The following is a 26,902-nucleotide window of genomic DNA, read 5'->3' on the forward strand; positions in this document are numbered from 1 at the left end:
AAAAAAAAAAAAAAAGGCTTGAAGCAAACTCTACTGGTGAGCAAGTACCTTGCCCTCTGTTATGGACATTAATATAACAAGTTATTTGAGGATTACTTTTTTTTTTAATAGTGTAGACATGCCTTTGCTAATCATCTAATGGTGTTCTACATGGAAGAGGTGTTAACCCAGGTTAATATGTTTTGGTTTAAACACCAACTTTTTGGTCCAGTAAAACTAGAAATTGTCTTCCATAATGGAGAGTCAATTCCATAACTTTTAATGCCTGGCCTTCTCTGCCTCGGTGAGACTGGCTAGTCATGCAGGGGTAGATCCAGGAGGACATGTGCTTCTGTCTTACAGCAATTGGTTTATTTAATGTCTTGAGTTTAGAACAACAGTCTTGAAAAACTTATTTTGCAATGACACCATTTTTTAAATTTCCCTTAACTTATTTGTTAAGATATTTGAATTTTCTACCAGGAATGTTAGAAGCCTTTGCTTAAAAGAAGCAAAAAAAAAGAAAAACAGAGGCTTCTTGAGAGCTTAATAGTATGTTCTGGGAGACTAATCTTATTTAATTTTTTATTTTTCTTTAAAAAATTACTAATGCTATTCTCTACCAAAGTTTAAGGGTTTTTATGTTTTTGTTTGTTTGTTTTTTTTTTAAAATGTTTTTCCTGTTAGCTTTTACTAATACCTGAAAGGACATGGTGAGAGATTGTAAGAAATTAAAATGGCCTTCAGTATACCGCTTGTGTATTTTTTACTTCTCCGCTTTTGTTCCCCTTTTCACCCTAATCCCAGAAGGGCCAGCATGAGACTTCTGATGCAAGTCATGAGAGTGCTGTAACTGAGTAGTGAAAAGGATTTCCCACAAAGTTACAGTAAGGTGGGCAGAGCCCTCAAAGGATCTCTGCGCGAGCACTTAAAGCAGAAGATGCTTACAACTTTTAAACGTACAGCTTTATTTTTTTTATATATATATTTTTTTAAATCCTAAGATAAAGGAGGTGTTGGGAGGTGCTCCCTTTCAGAGAACAGGATACATGGAAGAAGTTGGAGTTGCTAAGCTCTAGCTGTCTTGAGGAGATCTTTGGATTTAGCATGTATAGCGAAGCAAAAATACTCATCTGTTAATTTGGTATTCTGTATGTTCTGTGCCCTTAAATGTAATTGTTTTGAAAATAAAACTAACCTTGTTATGTGATGTTAAAAAGCAGACTTGTGTGCAATGTTTTAAACAATTTTTTTAAGATGTTTGTATATAATTAAATGGTTTAATGTGCTTTAATTGGCCTAAGGTAAAGAGTAGTCCTAGAATGTAAACATATATGATTAGGATTTCTGATTTCACTGTGAGATCTCTGAACTCTCTTATTTTGAAAAGTGGTTTGTTTTGTTTACAAAACACTTTTTATTATTTCTTTTATGGTGTTGGTTTAAAGGCATTTGCTTCACTTCTGTTTTAATATTGAATTCATGGTATAGTGACATCTGGTGACACTTAGCATTATCAGTTTCACTGTGTAAAGTCAGACACTTTGAGCAAAAATGGTAATGATATGACAATTCTCTGTGTCTATGAATACACGTTTTTAAATGAGGTGGTTATAAAAATAGTTGCTGTGCAAAATGTTAGTAGTCTTCTTCAAGAAGAAAGCAAATTTTCTAATATCACTAGAGCAGTCTCTTCATTCATCTTATTTTTAAAGCACAGTGTCAAAGTGATGCTGCTTTACCTTGTATCTCTGATATGTTTTTTTAGATATCTGTGAAGTATTTTTGGGTTTTGTTGCTGTTGTATTTTTCTGCAGATTTTATATAAAATACCAGTTAATGAACTGCCTTTCTGTTTGGTTTTTTTTTTAACTGTTCAAGTAAAATACATTTCAGACCAAAACCAAATGATATCACATAGCATTTGAAACCCGCCTTTTTCCTTGTCCCTTGTTTTTTTGAAATAAGCCAAATGGGCATGTAGATAAGATCACTATAAAGGGTCCAGGTCTCTTTTGGTAAAGTGTTATTTAAAGGTCTGTTAAGATCTTCTAAGACAATATACTGAAAAAAATATATTGTAGTAGGAATATAGATTTAGAAGTGTTAATGAGATTAATACAGCTTAATTATATTGTAAGTTGCTACTGTCCTTAATGACAAGCTTTTTGTCATAGAAACGATGTATGATAAATTAATTTTGGTCTAGTGTATAGAATTACCATATTGCTATAAATCTTTGAAGTAAATCTGATGCAAAATTTTCATAGTTAGCATTGCTGGCCCTGTGTATACTGTTCTCTGTATACTGTATGCATATTACTTTGCCTACTGCATTAGTCTTCAAACTAAAACTCTTATTAGAGAGTATTTGGATACTTCAGACTGTGTTTCTTGCAGTTTACATTCCTTTACCATGGCATTTCGTCCTGTCTAAAAGTATTGTATGGAAATGTTTAAAACTTCTGTACAAAGTTTCAATAAAAATAGAAGAAAAAAAAACCCAGAACAGAATAGATATTTGTGAAGCGGTTTTGGAGAACCCGTCTGTAAGTGTCGTATGTATTCTTACTTGAAGTAAGCCTTGCATCCTCCCTTTATGTAAAAAGATACTTCTCATTTTTCTGCACTGTTAAAAGGCAGACCTCTTGAAGCAGGGTGTGGGGATTTGGTTTCAGAAGTGAAAAAAACCACCAAATCGCAACAAACAAACAAAACAGAGTAGATTCAAACAAAAAAGAGTAGATTCTTTAAAAGCACATGAAGAACTTAAGGATCCAAAACATGGGTGCAGAGTTTGGCTGCAGAGCTTTAGGCCAACTCATGATGTGGGGAGGTGGGGCTGGGCTGGTCTTTCTATGACCTGGAGCTCAGGATGCTGTCAGGGCAAGACTAGCTGCCTGAAGCACCTTGCGTGCAAAGTAAAATACGGGTGAACCCTCATTTAGCAGAGCAGCTTTGTAGGATATTCTGCAAAACTGTGATTTTTCTCATTTTTTTCTTAAATGTCCTGTTCATCTGCTGCTTAACCAATTTTTATGTGAGAGAGACACCTTCTAACGTGATTCTGGAGTATCCTTAAATACCTCCAGTTGTATTTCATTGTCACCCAGCCTGGACGCCTGGGTGTCTGTTCTGAGTTATTTCTGAGTGATCTAGAAGTCAGTCCTGGTGACCAAGTCCTTCAAGGAGCCCATGCCAGCAGTCGTGCTGTGAGAATGATGTGTGCGATGCTGTCTTCTCCTTTGTAGGAAGCAGTTCCAGCTCATGGCAGTCAGTGCGTAGATAGCTTCTTTTGGGGAGGAAAGGGCACCCTCTCACAATCATTGTTAGAAAAATATTGAAACATCAACACAGTTTGGTAAGCAGAGACCAGACACAGGATTTCCACTTCCTTCTCCCAGTTGTCCCTGTCCCCTGTAGGGACATATGATGACAGAGCCCTGGCACACGCTGCCCAGGGAGGTTGTGGAGTCTCATTCTCTGGAGACATTCAAAACCCACCTGGATGCGTTCCTGTGTGACCTACTGTAGGTGATCCTGCTCTGGCAGGGGGGCTGGACTAGATGATCTCTAGAGGTCCCTTCCAACACCTAATGTTCTGTGCTTCTGTGGTATTTGAACTAATAGCTATGGAAAGCATGGTGTGAATCGTGACTTTGTTGTCCAGTGATGATGGTCCAGCAAGGAGGGGTATTTAGTCGCCTATGGGTTGAGGATTAAGATGTTCTTTTAGAGATGGGATGTTGGCAAAAACCATGAGAACGATGCTAAACACAGATTTTTAGCCACAGGGGAAATGCTGCATTCATCAGAATTATTCTTGATACTTTCTTCTTTTGTTGCTCTGTTGTAAAAGAATAGTGGAAGCTTTGCTGTTGGTTGAAGGAATGGATAAAACATTTTTGGAGAGAAAGCTTTGAATTTGGGATTAAAAAATAAGCAGTTTCTTTCCAAAAAAAATGGATTTGAGATTTCCAGGAGGGAGAGGGACTCTTGTGTTTTCATTATAGTTAGCTGCTAATTGGTTAGCTAATGAGTTTATTGGGTGATTATTTAGCGAGCAGCTTTCCATTTCATCGATTTCTTAAAGAAGCCTCTTTGTCACCAGCTGGTTCCATTTGTAGTAGTTAGCAAAGACTCCGTCAATCCCCAATTTACTGATGTTTGAGACTTTAATGTTTGTTTGGGTGTGGAGCCCTGGCGCAGGCAAGTTGTGGGCAAGTTCAATAAATGCTGCTGCAGCAGCATTTATTTTGAGGGTTCACTGGGAAAACCCAAGGACGGTGGTAATGACTACTCTTTGCCTGCTGGCTCTGAAGTCAATTCTCCCTCCTTGGATGTGGCTGTCCCAGTTTGCCCTGTGCATGTTCTCCTGCCAGGAAAGTGAACAAGCCAGAAGGTTTCAGCTCTTTGCTTTCTTCCTGCCTGTCTTAACATTTAAGCAGGTTATACTTAGTGATTTGCTTTTTGGCTATTTTTTCTTTTTGAGGTGCTCATAGACTGGTAGGAATAAGGCAACAATTTGCCCTCGTGATGTTTATAACCCTTTAATTTGTCAGCAACTGTTTTTATTACTTATCTGAACCATGAAGCTAGTTTTGTAAGTTAGCTTTGAGTATCACAGTACATATGCTGTAGTGTACAGTAGAATTTGAGCAAGAAATTGCTGTGATTCACTTTCACTTGTGCATACCAGTTGGTGAAAACAGTGCAACTTTCATCTTAAATGCTGTTCTGGTTCAGATGGTGACTTCTATGCAAAAGTGTGAGGGCTTGAAGATTATGGCAGTCATCCTCACAAATTCTTCAGAGTTTTTCACTAACCACTTTCAGCTTTTTCTTGGTCCTGACTCTTCTTTATTCTTCTATGGCATTAAGGATGTGCATGGTGGGTGTAACAGCTCTGTATTAGGAACTGGATCTCTAGTCCTTAAAAGATTTCTTGCATAGGAGGGGGCTCTTCAGTGACTTAGACTAGTCTGGATGGTGCTAGTGGTACACCTGAGGTCTGGAGTTGGTTGGAATGTATCCAAATTGCTACAATGGATGGTTTGGACAGTTGCAGATATTTCTCCCAAGGCTGGACCATTGCTGGCACTCCAAGGCTGGAAGTGTCCAACCCAGAAAATGTAAAAATTACATTACATTACAACTCTACTGTGTTTGGCTCATGCAGCTGTGAGTCATCCAAACTAGTGTTTCTCTTCTGGATGCCATGCAGCGACCGTTTCCTTTGTTGCTGCGCAGATTTTGCCTAATTAGAGAGGTGTGAAAGCTGATTTGAAAAATGCTATGTATGCCCAGAGCTGCCTGTGCATGTGCCCGTGCCCTGTCGGACAGCAAGTTGTTCCCTGTGGGAAAAGTACCAGGCTCAGTATCGCGTGGTGGGGAAAAGGCTTGGGCTGTGAGCTCTGGTCACATTGTGTACTGTTTGCAACACACCAAAGCCTTTCTCCTTCTTGATAATACCCTTGACTTTGTCCCTCAGGTGTCTGGGGCAGCAAGTGGTAGCCACAGTAGTTTGATGGTCGTTTGATTCCTTCCTCAACTTGCAGAGAATGTTGTGAACAGAGGTGCCAGGCCAGCTGAAGGAACGATTAGCTCTGTGTTCAGGCAGCCTTTTGCTTTTGAACATTTGGGGCAAGGAGATGATGGGCTCCAGCTTACCTTGGAAATAGCAGCTTTTTGACAGCGTCTGTAAGTCTTCCAAGCTGGTGTTAAATATGGGGGCGAATAGAAAAGCTTAAAATAAGTTGATGAGAGAAAATCCTAGGTGAGCCGTACGCACAGTATATGAAGGTGGAAGCAAGGCTGAGTTAGAGGGGAGAGATTGAAAGGAAGAGTGCATTTGAGAATAGAGATCTTATCTGGAATTAAAATTCTTATTTAAAATTAATCTTGAGAAATTTGATAGTATAGATAACATTCTTGAGAAGTAAGCTCCCAAAGTTCCAGCTTAACTCTGGTGCTGAGGTTGTATGTGCTATTTTTTATCCATAGCCTGTTTTCATATAAATTACATCATATTAAGCATCTTATTAGGTAAAAGTGCATCACAAGACCTCTAATCCAGAGAAAGCATAACCAGTTTTCTCAAGCAAGCAGTAGGCTGTAAGTTGGCTGTAATCTTGGAAGATGGGGAGGAAGAAGGAGCAAAACATCTGCTCTCTGCGGTAGTTAAAATCCTAAAAGTACTTTGTGCACAGGATTTCTTTTTTAAAAATTCTTTTTAAAAATTTGCATAATTTGATGCAGATCTTGATTAGACTAGGCTGTGTGGTGAAGCCTGGCTTTGCATTTTGCTTATCTCTGGGTCTTCTGAAGGTGGATCCATGAGGCTGAGCAACAGCAGTCCAAATGCTTGAGGAATCAAAGAAAAGTTTGAGAAGTCAGGAGCACCTTAAAACTGGCAGCTCATTGCTTTGGGAAGAGGAACTGATGAGCTGAAATGGAAACTGCAACCATGTATCCCCTTGGAATATCCTCAGGAGAGGACAGAGATGGTGAAAGAAACACTGGCTTCTTGACTGTGGTTCCAGCTTCTGTATCCCAAGGCTTCATTTCCTCTCACCTTTCTGTTTTTACTGCTCCTACTGTTACCTTTTTATTCTCTTCATTGGAATGTCTTTTGGTTTATGTCTTAAAACACAACAAATGTGGAAAGCCAGGACTTGTATGTGAGTACATGCATATGTGTGTGCGTGCATGCATTTGCCAAGCCAGGGAGGAAAAGTGTTTGAAAATTACTCCTCCATGTGTAGTGGTGCTTTTTTTTTTAGGTTTTTTTCCCCTTTTACTTTTGATTATTTAAGCTTAATGAACATATAGAGTAAACTTGATAAAATGTATGCACATCTAAAAGTCATGAGGAACAAAACTTGTAGTTTCTGGTAAGCTTGGTCTCAGGAAGTTTCTGGTAAGCACTTTAGTTGGCCAGGAGTGTTATATTGAAGCCCATATTATATTGTCATTGAGAACAAAAGGGAAGGTTTCTAAATGAAGTTTTAAGGAAGGTGTTTTATTGGTTCTGAAGTTTTGGTCAATTATGTTAACTGTTTCTAGTAATAAACCCTTGAAATGGCGTCGAATCATGGAGGATTTAGTAGCTACTTACTTCAGATTTACAAGATACCTTCCAGAGTTCTTTTTAGAAATTATCAAGGGTATCTACTCCCTAAATTAAATTAAATTCAATTACATTCAGTGTTGAGACTGTTGTGTCAATTTAACTATGATTTGGTATTTATAGGGTATTTGTATTGCTTGTTTTTAAGCTCAGTTTCTTTAATAATTTCCCTTGATCTTAAATGTTGAGTTAAAACATGTTGTGGAATTTAGATTAATTTTTTTTAGGAAGGTGGATTTCTGGACAGAAGACATACTAGCATCACTTTGACCTTACAAGTTGCTGCTTCCTCTGTATCCAAGTCCCCAGACTTTGTATTTGCATCAGGTGCAGTAGCTAGTTCCTTGGCTTATACCCTGTTAAAATACTAATTAAAGATCTGTTTTGAGGATGGGGTGTTATTTTTAATTCAGAGTGAGTCAATTTTGATCATTTCCCCCAACATTTTTGCTGACTTGCCTGCTCTGACTTTCTTGCTATTTGCCAATTTCTAGAATAGTGTCACACCTTCTCCTTCAATCAATATTTGAAATACAAAATGCGTTCAGGAGCATCTGGGTTTCTCCCAGTTGTTCCTTATTCTAGATCGGGGAAAATTATAGTGTTGTAGTTAAAGAAATCTCTGTCCCTACCTATAGTTCTGCCCCATGTCCAGCTTTTCCTAGACTAATCCCTCCCCACCCCTGCCTGGGTCTGAACTTCCAGGCAGAGTCCTCACATTTTTGTTGTTCCATTTCTGGACATCCCAATTATGCTTGTCAGGCACATGCAGGCCCTTTTTAGCAGGGGTGCAGCACGGCTCCTATATCTTCTGTTTGCTTGATCTACTGCTTTTTATATTGATCTTTTCTGCATGGCACCTATCCTTGCTGTTCTGTGTTATGCTTTTATAGTAATTGCAGCTTCACATCTTGCGCCACGAGTGGAAGCTTGTACCTGAGGCAGATAAAGACCAGCTCTGCCACAGGTTGTGCTGTATGCCTGGCTATGGCTTTTACTAATATTAGCAGTCATTTTTTTCTTTGCTGTCCATTCTTAATCTGCTGATTATTTTTTCATCCGTTTGCTGTATCTTCTTGTGTACTGAAACCAGGGGGTGACAATTAAATGACTTTTTCCAGCTTCCCCTTGTTTCTTTTTGCAAAGCTCTTCTTTCTTTTGCCAGTGTTGATCTTGGCTAGTTCAAATATATGTGTGGGGGTTTTTTTATCATTTTCACTAATGAGTTTCTAGTGTTTTATTATGTAGTAAATGACAGTAAGGAATTGGAGTTATTCTCCCTTATTTTTGCTGCTTTTGAATTGCAGCTTTACTCCAAACATAGATTCTGCATTCTTTGATTTCCACATCAGTAAATAATCTCAGAACAACCTTTTCTAACTGTTTAACAACATCAAATAAAGATAATATAATAATTTTATCCTACTGTTGCTATGTTGAAGGGGTAATCAAACTAATTATGATGGATTTCTTTCTGTTTATAATTTAAGATATCCCCACTAACTTTAAATGCTTCCTGTTCAACTGAATAAGTTGTCAGAAGAGCCTGAGTACACTCCTAGCCCTAAAACTAAGTATTTGCTTTCTGCTTCCTCAGAGGACCTTTGATGGCTTGAGAAGGCTTCTTTTTTAGCCAGTTCTGTTTTTTCTATCCCTTTGACTTTCTGTCATCTCTCGACCTCCCTCTGGCCAGCTATCGAAAATTGGGCAGTGGCACAGAGTCCTTTCACATGGCTCTAGTTCTGGCCACAGTGTTGTCCTTCCCTTTAGGATTGGGTGGGTGGCTCTTTTTTTTTTTTTTTTTTGGAGACATCAGCATTACAAAACCTTTATTTTAAGCCCCTGCCATGTTTTTGGTCTGCTTCTAAGCTATTCTTTCAAGTTTCATGGCTGACAAGCTCATGTCTTTTTGGACTCTAGTAGAACAGAGGATATTTTATTATCAGAGTATTTCCCTCTTTTTTTCCTTTTCACTTATTTTTATTATGCTTGCTAATTGCCATGTGAGTTCTGTATGACTGATAAAAAACCTATAGCATGGTTTTTACACATGGTGGTTGGTGGTACATAACGCTCCTCTCAAGAAGAGCTTGTTGGTGCTGTGTTGCACTACTTGCTCATTATTACTGTGTGTCTGTGGCTTTGATTCTGGGTGGTAATTGATTTCCATTTGTGAAATTTGGTGAGATGCTGGAGAAGGCTGTGGATTAAACAGCTTTCTGCTCACTTGGGTGATGTTTATTATGCAAAGCTGAAAGACTGGTGAGGAGAAACAGAGAAGCCAGAAAGGTACGGTGGAAGTGCTGAGACCGTGGCATTCAGCTGTGGTTTATGTGACACCTGGGGCTATGTACAACTTCATGGGAATTGTGGATTTTTAAATTAACTGAAATGTGCTCTTTGTGGAAAGGTGCCTGGTGATCACGATGCATGTAGTTCCTGCAAACATCAGCAGCGGCTCTGTGGGGTCTCCCTCGCAGTGCAACCACATGGCAAACAGGGCTGCAGCGATTCTTATCCATGGAGAAGGCCAACAACAAACAGGAAGTATGTTTGCTAGCGTAACCTCTGTTGCAGTTGTTTTGCCTGGCAGATACAGGGCAGGTTTCTTCTGGGCAGCTGTAAGTTGAAAGAAAAAAGTGGGGGTAGAGGAGTGGGAGATTATGATCTGTAGGCAATAGTCCTTCAGTTATTCCTTCCAGGGGGAGTTTTCCAAGAAGCCCTTGGACAGTCTGCAGTGACCTCCTTCCTCTTCCTTCCATGGCTTAGCTGGGTCTGTAGGGCTGTACCTTTCTGGGTACCAGGTGGCGGAATGATAGTGAACCAAGGTCACTAGTAAAATTCCCCAAGTTCACTAAGGGCAAAACCAGTTTGAAAGGGCTCTGGCTTGAAACCAGAGCTAGAATTACATACTAGGGTTTACATACTCTTGCTAGCGCTTCTTGCTATCCAGCGTGGATGTGCTGGCACTAGCTTCCATTTTTTCCTTTTCTTTCCCTCATCTTTGCTTCCCCACATCTGTGGTGCTGGAGTTAGCGTTGGCTGTTCAGGAAAAAATGTTGTGGCTCCAGGGTTGGGAGCCAGGCAATACCATTTCCTATGTCCTCAACTGGTCTGGCTCTGAGGCAAACCGAGGAACCTGTGTCTGTGGATATTATGGTTAGCGAAAGCTAGCCTATATATAGTTTGGTTGATGGCTTTAGGCAAGCTATGATAAACCATGATCGTTTTGGGAGAGGAAAAATGAGAGAGATTACAGTGACAAGCTTTCAAAACCAACAATTAGTTTATGTTTTCAGAGTATGTCCACAAGTGGAGAGGTTGCAGAAACGCGTAATATTTTACAATCCTTAATGTAGAAATCTGTGGCTTTCTTTTCTTGTTCTTTTTGTCTTGTTTTTTAAATACATGGGACTTGATCTTAGGCTTCATTGTGTTTAGAAACTGCACATCATGTTGGACATGCAGCCACTCAGAGAATGTGCTGATCTGTTGGCATGTATAAAAGAGACAAAAAAACTTACGTGTCATTTGAGGGTACAAGCGATATAGAGCAATAAGCTTACTCAGTAACGTTTAACTTAAATCTACGTGGTTGTTAAGAAGGGTATGTCAGACGACACCACCTGGACATACAGTTGTTTGTCTAATGGTCTCAAACAATTAAGACTTTTGTACGGAGCTCTGTTTAAGGATCAGCATTTTTTCATGCAAGTGGGAGACAAGTAGCAACAGTAAACTTAACTGTATTTTTATTCATTGACCTGACGGATTTCTCCTGCAATAATTGTCTGAGCACTATGAAGGCTTCTGCAACCTAACCACACACAGCAGGCACAGTGGGAGAAGAATGGCAGATCCTGTTGCTTTCCATGAGTGTATTTTCAAGCCTAGGGTTGGAATCACTATAGGTGCACTGGAGCGCACAAAATATTCAAGCTGTTAGGTTAGCTGCCCTTTCTCTCCTAAAACTGCTTATTTCCCTTACTAATGTGGGTAAGTAAGATCCTAGCGATTGGTGTCAGATTCTTGTTTGAAAGGCAAAACCTAGATAGTAATGCTTACCTTGGTGTATGTTTCACAAACCGACTTGTTCTTGTTTTTCTCTTCTTTCCTAAAGCCAGATTTCGGGTATGGTTCTTACAGCATTAAACTATGGATATCACTGGCAGCTCTGTTACCCTAGTTTTTGGCTTTCCTGTGTGAAGCTGCTGCTTGACAATGAGTGAGGTCATCTCAACAGCAGTTCCTGATTGAGATGAGTTTAAGTGCTGAGATCTTGCACTGATGGGTGCGTCGTAAAACCTGTCTAGAGTTTGGGCCAGCTTCTCCCACCTCTATGCTGTGTAAGTCAGGTTAAAACAGCTGTGAGGAGCTTGGGTAGAAATTCTTTATGGGGAAGGTGTTAAAAGAGCCTCTGCTACCCTTTCTGCCCTTGTGTTTTGGTATTTGAGGAGTGCGGAGGACAGGGTCAGGTTATACAGAGCTACAACCTTTCTCTGGCTGTTGCTGATGCTTCTCCAATAGCAGAGGCTTCAAAAAACACTTTTCACCTTGACAAAACAACATGTGGGTGTAATGCAGAATAAGAGATTTTGTTCTATGCTCGCTCCTAGTTGCTGACATTATTGTGAAGACAGTACTCGATATCCTTACTTGTTTTTTCTTGATCCTGTTCTTCACCTTCAGTCCTGTCAGCTCAGCTAACAGATTTCACAGTCACCCTTCCCATTCCTTGAGTACTGCTCAAAGTACTGAGGGAGTAATGTGCCACTGCTGCCACTTCCCAGTTCTTCTCTTATAATATTTGCTTGTCCTTCTTGGGTTTGTGGAGAGAGGGAGGATTGTGTGTCACTGCTGAAAAGTAACGCAAAATATGAGCATAAAGAGAAGACTAAGAATCCAGTCTTGGAAGAAAATCCTTGTGTTGATGGGATACTCTAGTATTTGATTCTAGTATGCAAGGGATAGATTTAAAGGGGAAAATGGAAGTATTACCATGGCATCAACAGGTGGTCAACATCATCAGCTGTAGCATCAACATGCAAATACCTATATGATTTTACAGAATTGGTTTTATGTTATTTTTCTAGCAAAGAGCTGTATAGTTGTAGTCTGCCTGTCCATCTGTCAGTTTCTCCTTTGTAAGTTTTAAACACACTGAGTTAGTTCCAGGTAAGCTCAACTGAGTTTTAGACATCTCAGAAATTCACATCCCTGTAACATTTGTAGGAATGGCTTGCTTTGTGGCAAGAGGCCAAAAGGAGTTGTGAGGAGAGCCAATAAGCTCTGCAGACCTTTTGGGGAAGTAAGTTCTAAGCATGAAAAACTAACAAGTGGTAGTGAAAGCAGCCATCCTAAGTCAACTGAAAAAAAAAACAGTGCTATTCCTGATTTAGATCCAAAATATTATATAAATTAATATAGTATAAAATCTCTTTATCCCTTCATCCTCATTTTTCACACCGTGACAAGAAATACTTGTAAAAACCAACAGTTTTAATGCAAGGTAGCAACATTTCTTCATGTATGAACGTCCTTGTCTGGTCCTCGTAACTGTTTTACAGCATAATCACAGAATATCAGGCATTGGAACGGACCTTGAAAGATCATTTAGTCCAACTCCCCTGCCAGAGCAGGATCACCTACAGTAGGTCACACAGGAACGTGTCAATCAGGTTTTGAAAGTCTCTAGAGAAGGAGACTCCACAACCTCCCTGGGCAGCCTGTGCCAGGGCTCCGTCACCCTCACAGTGAAAAAGTTTTTCCTAATGTTTTTATGGAACCTCCTATGCTCCAGCTTGCTCCTGTTGCCCCGTGTCCTGTCATTGGACATCCCTGAGAAGAGCCTGGCTCTGTCCTCCTGATAATCTAAAGATATGTTGAAAAAAAGTTCAGATATTTTTGCTGATAGGCCCTTTGTGTTGAAAATAAATTTCTCAAACAGTTTATGCAGCTGGAGAAAGAGGGATAAAATTTCTGATGGATAGTGAGGAGCAGTAGGTGTGATTCTGTGATTGATTCCTTGGCTGCCACAGGCTGCAGTTAGCCCATGGAAACAAGAAAACATTTAAGGCTGCCTATGCTTCAGTTCTTTCAAGGAGCAGCCAATATTGCAAAAAGTCACACACTGAACATCTCTGCTCAGTCTTAGGAGGCTCTTTCATATTGCTTTGTATCCTCAGGAAAATGAAAAAGAAATTTCACTTGCTAGAGAATGGGCTGTGAGGATGTGTGTGTTTTGAGACTCTGGTACCACCTTTTCCCACCAGTTTCCATTAGGGAATCCAGACATTAGGCAACCCTTTTTTCTTGGTATACATCTCTACCTTAGACTTAGGAAACTGAGTCTCAATTATCTCATACCTAAGGTAATTGAAGGCTTACACAAGTTTTCTTCTGGCTGAGAAGGGGCAGTGAATTTATTATGGTGGTCTGATTTAACAAAATCTGAATAAAGGTGAAAAATATCTCTCTTCCGATAATGGCTATTGCCATCTCACCAAACAATTAGACTTGGGAATATAGACTGATGCCAAATGTTGCAAGGAGCATGGAAGGAAGCTATACAGTTTAGTTTCTGTTTGTCTGGACATCCAGTTAGTTTCCTTTCTCTGTAGGAGAACTGTTTCTTAAAATACTTCTTGTTGCTGAGACTGTATAAGTTTGCAGTTGTTTTCAAAACATTCTAATTTGTACTTTATGAACATTTTCATAGATATTGTTGAGTGCCATTACCAAAATGATTCAGCGCTCTAAAGAGCCCTGATACACAGTGAGCAAGAAAACGATGCATCTGTTTTACCTACTGTTTTTTTGGCTGCCTGTCCCTCAAACTTGTTTTTCTAAGGAATGAAATCTCTGCATGTTAGACTAATTACTGCACGTCAGTTCCTTAACTTTTAAAAAGGCTTGGTTGTCGACTATGCCAAAGTAATGAGATGTGCAGTGATTTAGCCACGGGTCCAAATATCTATTATGCACGTGCAGCTGAAATGACAATGTAAAATGAATATGGCACAAGCCACAGATTAGCGTTCCCCCCACACTGTTCACTTGAATTGTTGTGGTGAACAATGTCAGGCATCAGTGGTCTGGGAACCTTAAAACTGTTGCCAATTCATAATTGCACTTTGCTGCGTATATTTACTTAGACCTGTGCAAAGGTCAGCCAAAGTGGTACCAGGTGAGTTAAATCCATTAACTAGTTCCTTCTTCCTGTTGTTGCTGGGGCCTGGCTTTGAAATTGGTGGAAACTTTGCTGTTGTTGTAATTCACAAAGGAGTTTGTTGTTTGTTCTATAAAATGTTCTGCTTTAGGAGGAGTTCTGCTTCCAGTTACCGGATGGTGTCTTCCAGCGCTGAGCTGTGCAAGTACAGATGTCCTTTCTAATCGCGTAATAAAATTAACCAGATTTGTGTACATTTCCCGCTTTCTTTTTTTTCTTTTCTTCTCAAGCCTGAGACTGCAGCTGTGCTGAAGCGCACTGTTGAGGCTCTTATGGAGAGAGGAGCCATTGTGAGGAACCTGGAAAACCTGGGAGAAAGGTCACTGCCTTACAAAATATCCAAGCACAAGGAGCGCCACAGAAGAGGAGGGTATGCATGACACATTTTTGCTTAAAATCCTTTCAGTGCTCATTTAAAATGTACACAAGTGTCTCTCATTGTTTGGACTTGCTTGTGCTTTTTGGGAGTACACCTGCACTGTGTGTGATCTCAGTAATGGGTTGTGTGGCTGTTTGGGCATGGGTGTGTTCTGCTTCAAGTGCTTTGTGTCTTTTATTTTGCATAGTGTCGGCTTTTTGTTAGGGTTTAGTCGTCGTGTTGCAAGTAGCCCAAGTCCAGGCCTGCAGAACTACTTTCTCCAAAGTACATAATGTTATTTTGTTCTATCATTTTTATATAACTCTTCTCCAAGACAGGCAGGCTGTTTACTGATAAAAGTTGTACTTAATCTGCTGGTTGCTAATTGGCAGGGTTGCTTCTTTTTCTCTAACACATCTGAACTAAATGTTAATTACCATGTGTACCCTTTCTTGTGCTGCTGATACCATGCTTGTTAAGGATGCTGAAGATGACCGTGTGGCTTACGGAAAGTACACTGAATGTAAATGAAGCTGTGAATTGGCATCTCGGATGTTTGGCTTCCCCCAGAGTGCAGAAGAAGGTGCTGTGGATCACAACCCCTGCTTGCTTACACTGCTGGTGTCTTGTTGCTCCTTGAGGCTACCTCCGAAATGGATGCTGACTCTCTTGGTTGCTGACTCTCGCAAGGACTGAGATGTGTTGCTAAGCAACTCGCGCTGCGCTGGGGCTGCCTGCTGTAATCAAAAGAGCAATTAGCAACGTGCTCCTCCTATTTCCTGTAACGCAATGGTGCATAATCATAATTGGATGGTTGGCCAACCTGCCTATCTACCGTCTTCCTTGAGGGGTGTTTGGAACTAGGGAAGGTGAGGTGACTCCAGAGGTGCACCTTTTTACGAAGCCCTTCTCAGATCATCTCCCCAGGAGGTGTCTCATGGTTTCACTCCCTCTTCTGAGGACCTCTTCATTCTCCTGTGAAGTGGGAGTGGTGACAGCTGCCAGTTGAAGCAGACTGACAGAAAGGATAGGGAAGGAAATCTCCACCATGTGCCTGTTACTCAACTGAAAGTAACACCGTTGTGGCCGTCATGGTCTTGCGCTCCTGCTCTGTGGTGTCCTTTTAAACGTGGCTTGATCCTGCCAGTTTTGCAGTTCAGGATGAAGTGTTGTTGCCTACACATGTGGGCTAATCCAAGTTGTGTCTCAAGATGGAATTACTAATTAACTCATCCTTCTGTTGAAGTAGAAGTCTTCTGTAAGCATTAAAGTCTTTTCTGACAGCTTCAGCAGAACGAGGACCTGGTGTTACTCTCCTTTACAGGTGAGGAGCTAATGCAGAGGGACTAGGTCTCACTGATTTTGGATGCTGAAGTTGAGACTTTAGGCTTCTAGGTTTTTTGTGTTTTTCTTTCTAGAGTGCTTAGCACTCCAACATTTCACCACTTCAGATGACAGTTTCCACTAGGGTGGCAGTACTTGGGCAGATCAAGTCTTGGGTTCTTCAGCAGAGAAACCAGAACAGGAGAAGGCAGTAACCAGCATCACAAGAACTATGTAGCAGAGATGAACGGAAGCCGTTTCTCCAGATGATCTTTCAGACATAAACTAGTTTACATTCTAGCAGATTACCTACTTAATAAGGAGGATCTGTGGACCATAAGTCTCTTATTTGCAGAGTCCTTAGAGCAGGCGTATTTTGTGTTCTGAATGAGACAAGGGTTTAGTAGCAAATAATTGTGATCGAGTCTTGAAACATGGGCAGGAAGCCCTCAGGTTAATGTCACCATTGCTGTTCCTCTTCCACCTCCCAATTCAGGAGTCAATAAATATCAGCAGTCATTCTGCTTACCCTGAATTTGGATCCTCTGTATTTGAATACGGTCGTTCCTTCCCCTCAGTTGCCTGATGTTTCAGAAAGGAGAAGTGATTGAGAGAAGGCACTACAGGAAATAGTTTTTGTGTGCTTTTAATTGGAGAAGTCAGATTCAGGAGATGTGTTATTGCAAGGGGAAGCAGCAAGCAATTTCAGTATCTGGTAATGTTGGAGAATTGTATTTCTGTAGATTTTGCTGAAGAGATTGAAGTTCAGTGTATGGGTATGGTATACTATCTAATATTTTACACGATCTGAAGAATACTCAGGATATTAAACATAATGTAGGAACAGGAAATGAAAGTTAATTCTTGATCTACCTTATAAAATCAGTCAGTTTTACTTCTCACCACCTGTAAAAAGTAATCTTTTTTTTTAGCAGGATGAAGTTAAAAAGGAAAATAAAAAGGCTTTTCAAGATACCTCACTAAGCTGGATATACACCTGTGTTTACTAAGAAATCCTAAGGTCTTTTCTTCTTCATAGCCCATTTTTAATTCTGTTTACGTTCCCTTTCTTAGCAAGTTGGTGTATAGTGGTGTATTTAGTAGTACAGTGTATGTCACCTTTTCATTAGTTTGGAATAACTGAAAAGGCTTCTGTGAGAGTGCAAATGATATTATGTATCTGTTGGGGGGGAGAGTGTTGAATCTGTCAAAGCATTTGATTTTGTGGGATTTTTTGTTTGCTTTTTTTAAAATTTTTTTTTAGTATTATAATTCTTAGCAGAGCTTCAGCTAGTTTATTTTCCAATAGTATGTAAATGGTTGGAGACTTAAGATGTATGCTGAATCTGTTACTTCCTTGGACCTCCTGGCTGGTCAATTAAAATTTAAGGAACGCAATATTCGGAGCAACAAATCCTATGAAAATGAATGCAACACAACAAACGGAAGCAATCTTCCTCAGCAGCGTGGGGAGCCTGGCTTTGCTCACTCATAAAACTCTCAGCGCTGCCCAGGCTCCATCTCTCAACCTCAAATCAGGGGCTGTCATTAGGGCAGCGACAGCTGGGACATGCTCGGTGGTGAGCCTAGCAGTCATCCTTCTCCCAGACTTTTCCTGTGCGTTTTATGCATTCAGGTAATTCCATTTTTAACTGCAAGATATAAATACAGTGTCTTGTGAAACTGAGCAATTGACAGCAAAAGGACCCAAAAACGTGATGTGTTGCCGGTAAAGCTGCTGCTGGACTCAGCCAGGTTTTGGTAGCGTCTTTAGTGAACGGTAAAGAATTAAACAGGAAAATACATATTCATAAGTCAATAGGGAGGACGGTTGTCTCCTTTATAAAGTGCTTTTTCCCCTCTGAGTTCTATAGTGCTTTGGCATCATCTGTCTCGGATATACTGCATTACAGGCACATTACAAATTTAAGAATATCCAGAAGACTTTGCAGAGAATGAGAATTTTACTGCCAATTGATCTGTAAAGCTGAGATTTTTCAAAGCCTGTCACAGGGGATTGTGGCCCACAGCTGTCACTGGAATGAGCAGTTTTACTCTCCCAGGCAGCTTTGAAGACCTCAGATCATAGGAATAATTGACTTATTTCTTCTCAGGAAATTATATTCACTGAGCAGGTGGTGCATGGGCATTGAGGGTATATTAAAACAAATTTAGGTCTTTCTCTTGAATACATTTCTCTAAAATGCATCTCTTTTGGTGGAAACTACCCTCTTTTTTTTTTTTTGAGACCTACTATTGACAGTTTTTGCATTTAAGTAATTATGAAAATAGTGTGTTTCAGGAACTGTGTGGATATGCCTGAAGAATCAAACTTGAATCACTGGTTTACTAATATTTTAAACTGAGGTTGAATTAGCTGCTAATTCACACTTACGGTGTTAGTTGCTGTAGTAGATCATTAATATTTTGTTTTTAAAGTGTTTGAGAGCATGATTCAAATAGCAGCTCACAAAATTTTAACAAACAATAGTCACATTTTATTCCTCTGTAAGGTGGAAGGGGCACGTTGATTCCAGTGTGGGTTAGATATGTAAGTTAAGTTGGGTCATCGAGCCTGAATGACTTGCCAATGGCCACGATGCCTCTGAAAAAACAGAGGAAGAATGTAAATAAGATTTAGCAACTTTATCTCCTGATGGGCAATAGATTTTTGCCAAATACTTGTTCTACTAGGCACTACTTGTTTATAATTTTTAATGAGTTGTATTTTAATTGCTTTTAACACGATACAGTTTGGGTTTTTTTTAAATATTGTTTTACATGTGCGAGGAGGTGCTTATTTCTGGAATAAACACAAGTGAACTGATTTAAATAAGGTGTGTGCTAGGATTTGAATTCAAGGAATGTTAAAGTCTGGATTTGTTCAAGATGACACAGAGTCACCGAATCCCTAAAAGCAGCTTTTAAATAAAGGGTCCAGACTGGGGCTCGGTGATGACACTGCAGAGCTGTTGGTGCATATTTGGTCAGGGCTAAAGTGGAGGATATTGCAACTACTTGTAAAATGATAGATCTTGGTAGTGCAGTCTGCGGGTTTGCACTTTGCGGCATACCTGTTTTCTTTGGCCTTGCGAGGCCATGCCTTAATCATATGCTTGTGACGCGCTGTGCCTCAGGGCATCAGATAGAGAAGGTGGTTTGGGGGACGTGGTTGGTATGTAGGGTATTTTTACTTTAGGGCAGATGGTACAAGGGCAGCTGCAAAACAGATCTTTTAAAAAAAAACAAGATTCAGACCTTCCTTTGGGAAGGTAATAGCTCAGACATTTTTGCAGTCCGGGAATCTATTAAACTGGAAAGAGCTGTGATGAGGCTTTGGAGAGAAGAAAGTGGCCAGGTGTAACTGGATTTTGAATGCATGTCCTCTAGAGATTTGTTGTCAGTGATTTTATTATATGCACACACAATGTTGCTTCAATTCTTATTTTTATCTCTGTTGTAGAAAAGATGATATACGTTAGACTGGGCAGTGCTTAGATTTAGTACGGTTTTGTAAATTGGTAGAGCACTGCGGCCTTTCTACTTTGTTTTGTCTATGTGCTTTCCTCTATTAAATCTATGTGTAATATAGTAATGTTTTTAGACCTTTCTCCCCACATTTTTGTTATTTCATTTACTTTATTTGTGAGTTCTCCAGCTAAACTGTGTGTAATTCTGATTATTCATAACAATTTCCACGTTCTATTTGCCAGTTTTTCATTGCCTTGGTTTTTTGTCTTTCAAATTTGATTTTGAAAGGGTGGCAATTTTCTTTTGTTATTTGCTTGCTTGTCTCTTAATCTTTTTGTTTTGCTGTTCACTTTCAGTTATCTCATCAGCCCACTTGTTCTCTGAAATAGCAAACTCAGGTCTTACTTTTGTTCTTGCTAAATTGTATTTTGGGAGCTTATCGTAACATGAGCATGAGGAATTTTCTGTAGGAGGTGTGCAGGGACTCTGGTGATTGCCAGGGTCCACTGAAGAGTACAGAAAATGTATGTCGAAGGCATCTAATGGAGTCAGGAGTCAGAAAATCCATGTTGCGGTTTCAGTTGCGCTGTGGACTCATGTGTTGGGGAAAAAAACAACAAGACGAGGACGTCCTTTCTCAAGGACAGGGAGCACGATGAACTCAACTTGGCTTCCAGGCCGTAGAGCGCTGCGATTACACCCCAGGAGCTGGGAGCTCCAGTACCAGCCTCCCCCCTGACATGGTGGGGAAGGCTGGGAGGCTGTCCTGGCCTTCCCACGAATCACTCCTGCCTCCCCTGGATGGTTTAGGCTCTGATGGGGTCGACCCTCCTGCGAGAGCACCTTGGATTCTGCCTCTGTTCTGTGGTGTGGGATGCAATGTCGCTTTGCCAAAGCGCGTGCTCAGGGAAGGAGACATGACTCTCACTTCTTGGTGCCTCAGTGGCCCTAATACACAAGGAATAGATAGTTATTGAGAGGAGTTTTTCAGCAATTGAGCATTGTGTTGTCTTAAAATACTTGAATGTTTTGGAAACATATCTATGTAAATTACGTTGCATGTTCGAACTTTCCCTCTTAAAGCATCTGGGCTTAGGAACGACACTTACACAACTTATTTTTAAACAAACAGCTTGTGGCAAAATAGTATTCCATGTGGACAAGAGATGCCAAAGTGTCTTTCAGTAACCCACGCTGTCTGGATACTATTTTATTTACTTTATTTGTAAGAGTAAAATAATAGTCACCAATTGGAGTTTTCTATGGAGTGCTTACAAGTTTTAACAACCCTCTTCTCCCCAACCCCTAGTAAAATACAAACTGTTGCATAGTTAAAGGACTTCATCCTGCAGATAAATCTGCCAACATGTTTAGCTTCACTCAGGTAGACTCTCTTGATTATTTTCGTGGCTATCGAAGACCAAAGAAGAGGAAAGAAAAACAGAAAAGAGGTTGCAAACTTTTGTTTCTTAACACCTCCAAACTAAATCTATAGCTAATGCACAACCTGTGGTATTTGTTTCAGTTCAAACTTTAGAACATCTTGATCTATTGCAGCAAAAAGGAATTCTGGGTGTGTAAGGCACTTGGATGAGAACAAATATTTAAGCGTTACACACATTTCTGCTAAATTGATTGTCTTCTTCCACTAGATGGGGCTTTCTTCATTGATGAATTAAACCATTACTTTTCCTTCAGATGTTTTTGTCCATATGCACATACATGTAAGTGTGGATGTCCCTCAAGTATCAGAGCCCTGAAATGTCCTTTCTTTTCCTTCGCCTTGCCTGTGAGAGTGCAACTTGCAATCTTGGTGCTTTTCGGTAGAAATGATGCTGTGCAGTAGTTTGTGATGTTGAGGTGGCAGTATCATTTTCTGATGCATAAAACTGGGCAGTGTACTTGTGCAAGCACATTGAGTAAATGTAGTGGCCACTCTCAAATAGTGGACTTGATGGGATGTGAATCAGTCACCATTTTGGGTTTTTTGAGTTTTTTTAAGCTCTAAATTATACAAAAGGCAGAGAAGAGATAGAAGCAGAATTAATACTTGCTGTGTAACTTAAGCCCTGCTCGTAACAATTTTGCAAGCTTTTCAAATGCTGCCCAATGAGCATGTCTTTTCAGATAGTCCAAATAGTCAGGGTCATTTCTCTTTTGCATTTTAGTGGTAGTTTTTGTTTTTCTGCAACACTGCAAAATATTTTCCCATTATTTAATTACCCAAATAACAAGTGTTTATGTGTGGTATTGGGCAAATGAAATTTCTCAAGACTGTGGATGGTGAAATGTATTCCTCCCCAAAGTACTTGCTCATTATGGATTGTTTGCGTCATTGCTATATGGGACAGGTTAGTCACTGAGATACCAGCTTTTAGTTTGGATCTGGTACTTCAGGAGGTTTTCAAGGGACTTCTGTCTATTTCATAAGGATTTTTAAAAAGCTAAAAGTAACACATGTACTAATCCTTCCAGCTACAAAAATGATAATCCTTCTGAGCATGAGCATTGCTGCTTGCCCTGCTGAGGAAGTGTAGCTACCATAAGAGTTGAGAAGAAAACCAAACTACCTCTCTTCAGAGCAATGCAGTGGTCCCAATGGTGAAGTGATCATTCAGGTAGTAAAAAACCCGATTTATATAGGATTTCCTTACTAAGAAGGCATGTCCAGCTGCTCTCAGGTGAGTGCCGCAGCTTGCTTTCCTCTAGGTGGTTTCCCGTTTTTCTGTTCAATGCTTTACCTCTACCTGTTTGTCAGAATATTTTCTTTCCCTTGTATCTTCCACCTCACTGCTGGGGAAGCTTACATACACTTACTGCCGCTATGTAAAGGAGAAATTTAATCATACATTTTTTAGGGGAACCACACAGCCTCTTCCAAGTCCACCATATGTGTGCTTTTCCCTCAGCTCCCCAAGCTGACAGGCGTGTTCCAGGAGGATTTAAAAGCGAGTTTTGATCCAGGTGCTTTTCAGGCTTCTTTGAAATCCTAGGCTGTCTGTCTGAAAGCAAAATATTTGAGTATCCTTAGGACTGAAGGTTCAAACAATTTTTGGCTTGAATGTGTTAAAAAAGATAAATGTAGCATGGCTTTGGTTCCTTTTTTTTTTTCTCCTTGTGCAAAGGCATGTCCTCCTTCATTTGAGATTGTATGATTTTTTTTTTTCCCCAGTTAATGTTGTTGTTTTAATATGTTTCAGTCTGCTCTCCTGTATTTAAATCATCCTCCTATTTACGGTTGAGCAGGATGACAAAAATAACTGTGGTCTCATAGTGAATCAGTGGAATTTTCCTGCATTTCTCCCCTGATGACTCGACCGAGTCCTAGAGAGCCTAAATGCTTTTGCATTTTCGCTTGCAAGAATGAGGTGGTTTCCCTCCTGCATTCCTGTATTTTTCCCTATCTTTCGGTCTCACCAGGGTTTGGTTTTGTTTACTACACAAACAGTAGCTACAGCATTGCACATCAGGTCATAGATCACTAGCTGAAATTAAGGTTCCTGCATGCCTTATTGAGGGTGGATTAAAAAAACCCCATGGCCCAGTGACAGCTGATTTAAATGTGTATATTGGAGGTGGAAGGGATTCCAGATTTCCTTATGGATTGCATTGTCAATTGTGTTTGGTTATTGCTTTTGCAGCCTTTAGTTTCTTCCCTTTGTTTAATGAAGAAATAAGATTTTTATTTTTTTTTACACTGACCCTCTTCTCCGTCTATCTTTTTGGCACAGAAAGGCAGTCAATGCTTGTTAACGTTGAAGAGTGGTGGTTGTTTTTAAAAACTCCCATTGTCCCCAATTACTGCAGTTTTGTATCGTCAGATAAAATACCTATTCTGTGAGGACTCATAAAGATATGCTGTAACAGCTCATCCTCCCATCCCCCCCTTCTCCTTCAGTTATCAACAGTGCGTCAGTGGAAATTTCCACCCTTTGCTAATGTGAGAGAAAGCACAAAGTTGCAAAGCAGCCTTGGAGGAAAAAAAAAACCAACACAAAACTATTGCTGTTTTAGGAACACAATGAAAAGCAGCGTATGACTTGCAAGCAGAAATGAAATTAAAATCTCAAGAAATGGTGGGACTAGAATGGTGCAGCAAAGAGCAAGGATTGCAATACGAAATAGTGTTTTTTCTAAGGAACGGAGGCATGAATGTCCTGATGGATCACAAGCTAGAATTTCTTCCTCCATCCTCCTTTCTGTTAGTTGCAACCATGAGAGGACTTGGAAGGCTTCTTCCCAAGGAGAAGAGTTAAGTGTCATCTGTTAAATTTACCAGTGGCTTTAAATGGCTTTAACAGAAAATATGACTTTCCCTTTTAAGGGGTGTGCGTCCTTCAGATGTTGCTATGCAGTATTTTAACAAACTGCCCAAGCTTAAAAACTGTTTCTCTCCCTAAACTTTTAACCTGGTGGCATCTCTTCATTTTGGAGACCAGAACACAGTAGGCAGTTTGGTTTTCCAAATATGTTAAGCCAGATCATCTTCCCCGTTGAAGCCTGGGAGGATTTGTGAGGAGGACTGAGCCCACCAGATTTCCTTCAAATCCTTGAGGCAGGTCATTCCTGTAGCTCTCAGTAGCTCTGCTGCACCTTCGCTGACGTGACCTGGCACCGGTCCCTTGGCTTCAGCGAGGCTCGGTCACAGCCCGCACCAGCTGGGTATCTGTTCTGGAGGAATCGTTGCTTCAGTATGAGCTGCAGGCAGATTTTTTTGCTGTCAGACCCCTCACATACAGGAGTTCAGTGCTTCAGTCTGATCTTTCTGGAAAAGACTTCAAGAAGCCTGCGTAAGAGCTTCAGGATGAGGATGTCTGGCTCAAGAGAAGCATCTTCATTGTGTTTTCCACGGGTGGGTTCCACCCCTGTGCAGTAATCCAGCACACGCTGCTTGAGTCATTTCTGGCACGACTCGTCTCCTCTGTGTGTAATATTTTTGCAGTAACACATTTAGTTGGATGAAAATGAACTCTCTGAGGCGTGAAGAACACAAGTGTGTCTGTCATTCATGAACCCATCTCCTGTATTACATGTTCAAACTCCCAGTTCAGCTCCTGGTCTTGGGGACTTATGCTCCAAGATTACCTTTACGAAGATGGACTGTGATGGTCTCACTATAGTTGACTTAGTAAGAATCGGTACCTCTTGCAGAACAGGTAGTCCTCTCTGTTAAGATACAGTTTTTAAATCAAACTGGGATGCTTGATTCTGCTTGTGTAATAGGACTTCATTCACTTTGGGGTTATACTGATGCTTCATGGGGAGGTGTACTTGAGTGGACCAGGAGGAAGGGGGAGCTGTAATAAGGGGATGTGTAAAGATTGAACTTAAATAGCTAGGTGGGAAGTGCTGTGCTGTACATGTAGCCTTTAAATTACTCATAGGCTTGGAAACGAGGCGAATGGTTAGTTCTCGGCAGTAGGATTTCTGAGACAGTTGCAGTGTCTTCTTGCTCTTGCCGTAGTTAGTGCCATGGCAAATGCAGACAAAATGATTAAAAAGTGTTCTGGTTACAGCTCCTGACAGTGCTGGTTCTTTCACAGCATTTCAAGGGAGAGTGGATGGCTCACTTGTTTTTTGCATTCTAACAATGGTTGGCACTAGGTTGCTTGTAACTTGCAGGCAAAACAGGCATAATGTTGCTAATGAATTTAAGGTACATCTCACGTTAGGAGGTGGGGTCTGAATTTGCATATCAGAAATTGAGTTAATGTGCAATAGTGTCCCTTCTCTGAAACAGGGCTCATGAAGTACAGTGGACCTCTTTGCTTGTTTGGGAATACTGGAATTTTAAAAGCAAAATTAGAATTGAGCAAGTGGGCATAGCCTGTACCCGGCTTCAACTCCTGACCTCATACTGAAAATTTAAGCCATGCTTGCATCAGAGATATGACCAATTTAGGATAATTCCATCTCTTTGGGTTTCTTTTGCTATTTTTTTTTTTTAATTTCCATTTGGCTCCGAAGCAGAACTTAAAAGGAAGGAATATGCCCGTGTGTGTGTGTATAAGCTTGAGATGCTTCACGCTGACATCTGTTCCCCAAAGAAACAATGCCGTGAATTCAAAGAGGGAGGATGCATGTTTCAACTGAAACGAATGTCACCCTACTACTATTTTTTTTTTTTAAAGACTATTCAAATCAAGGTATGGCAGTGAATGGAATAGGTATAAGAAGAGTTAGTTCTATTTAATCTCCATGGGTAAGAAGTGCTGTACAACAACAAGTTCAGGCTGAGCCTGCTTCAATTGAACTTTTCTTATTTGAAATCAAGGCTATTGATTTGAGCTCCTATTTCAAACCAAAAATGTACAAAAATGTAAGAAAATATTAGAAAGTTTCATTTAATAAATCCCACAGGACTTGGATTTTTTTTTTCTTTTTACTTGAATTAAAGTTGTGGCAGTACAGGCATGTTTTTATTGTGTGTATGTTTCTCATTGCAGGTATTTTTTGATAGACTTAGAGGGCCCACCTTCGATTGTATCGACCATGATGGATCATTTAGGACGTGATATTGATATAATTAGACGTGCTTTTTTAAAGCATCCTGTATCAAAGACAGAAGAATGCAGTGGCATAATCCCAGTCAACTACGAAGATAAACTAAGTGCCAAGAAGAAGTGACTGTTCCAAATAGAACGTTTGAAACTTTTAAAAAAATTTTTTATTTCTGCTTTGGAAAACAATTGTTGTAACTAACATCCATCAAAAATAATCAGTTTTGGCCATGTTATGTTTGTGGTATAGTACACTACGTTAAGTTATCGTAGCATTTCAGGTTTCTTTTTTGTTTAAAGTAATTTGAATGGAGTTAATCTGTATGCTTATCTCAATATCTGACAATTCTGAAAATTGATTTTCTTTTCTCTTAGAGCATTACATTGATAATGAAGATTTATCCATCATCAGATTGCTAAAAATAGCATTCTTTTCCAAAGACAGATTACTTCAAAATATGTATATTTACATAAAAGATTAAGAAGTCTACAGTGTAAATATAGCAGTATAGGATGTGATTTGTTGGAGGCTTTTTTGATTTGTAGGAGGTGGGGTTTTTTGCTTGTTTTTGGAAAAGGTAATAAAAGCGTGATTAAAAATAAAACTTGACTCATTTTTTAAAAGCAGAAAAAATAACTTACACTGCCAAAAGACACGTCATACTTCTTTCTTTACGGTAACAACTCTGTTCAAAATACAGGTAAAAAATTACTCCTGTAGAAAAGGCCAGAAAATTCCAGATGGTGGATAAGAGAATAACTATGCTCATATATGAACATAAGAAAAAAAGGTGATTTGTTTTGCCATCAGGTAGTCCAAGGTGGACATTTCAAACTGAGAAAAAGCAGTCTTAACAGTATCTTGTCTTTCTTTTGCTCTTGTGAAAACCAGAGAAAAAGTGATCAATGTGAAA

General features: G+C 39.9%; 1 protein-coding gene across 1 annotated transcript; it reads left to right on the plus strand.

Annotated features, from left to right (window-relative positions):
• Positions 1-9,534: 9,534 nt before the first annotated feature.
• Positions 9,535-26,526, plus strand: MRPS6 (mitochondrial ribosomal protein S6). The gene is made up of 4 exons (XM_009879410.1): positions 9,535-9,655; positions 14,263-14,294; positions 14,567-14,706; positions 25,935-26,526. Exons 1-4 carry the CDS (start codon positions 9,535-9,537, stop codon positions 26,113-26,115), a joined length of 474 nt encoding a protein of 157 aa, XP_009877712.1. The 3' UTR covers positions 26,116-26,526.
• Positions 26,527-26,902: the final 376 nt, after the last annotated feature.

The sequence above is a fragment of the Apaloderma vittatum genome, unplaced genomic scaffold (assembly GCF_000703405.1).
Source record: "Apaloderma vittatum isolate BGI_N311 unplaced genomic scaffold, ASM70340v1 scaffold16092, whole genome shotgun sequence".
In the NCBI taxonomy this organism is placed as follows: Eukaryota; Metazoa; Chordata; class Aves; order Trogoniformes; family Trogonidae; genus Apaloderma; species Apaloderma vittatum.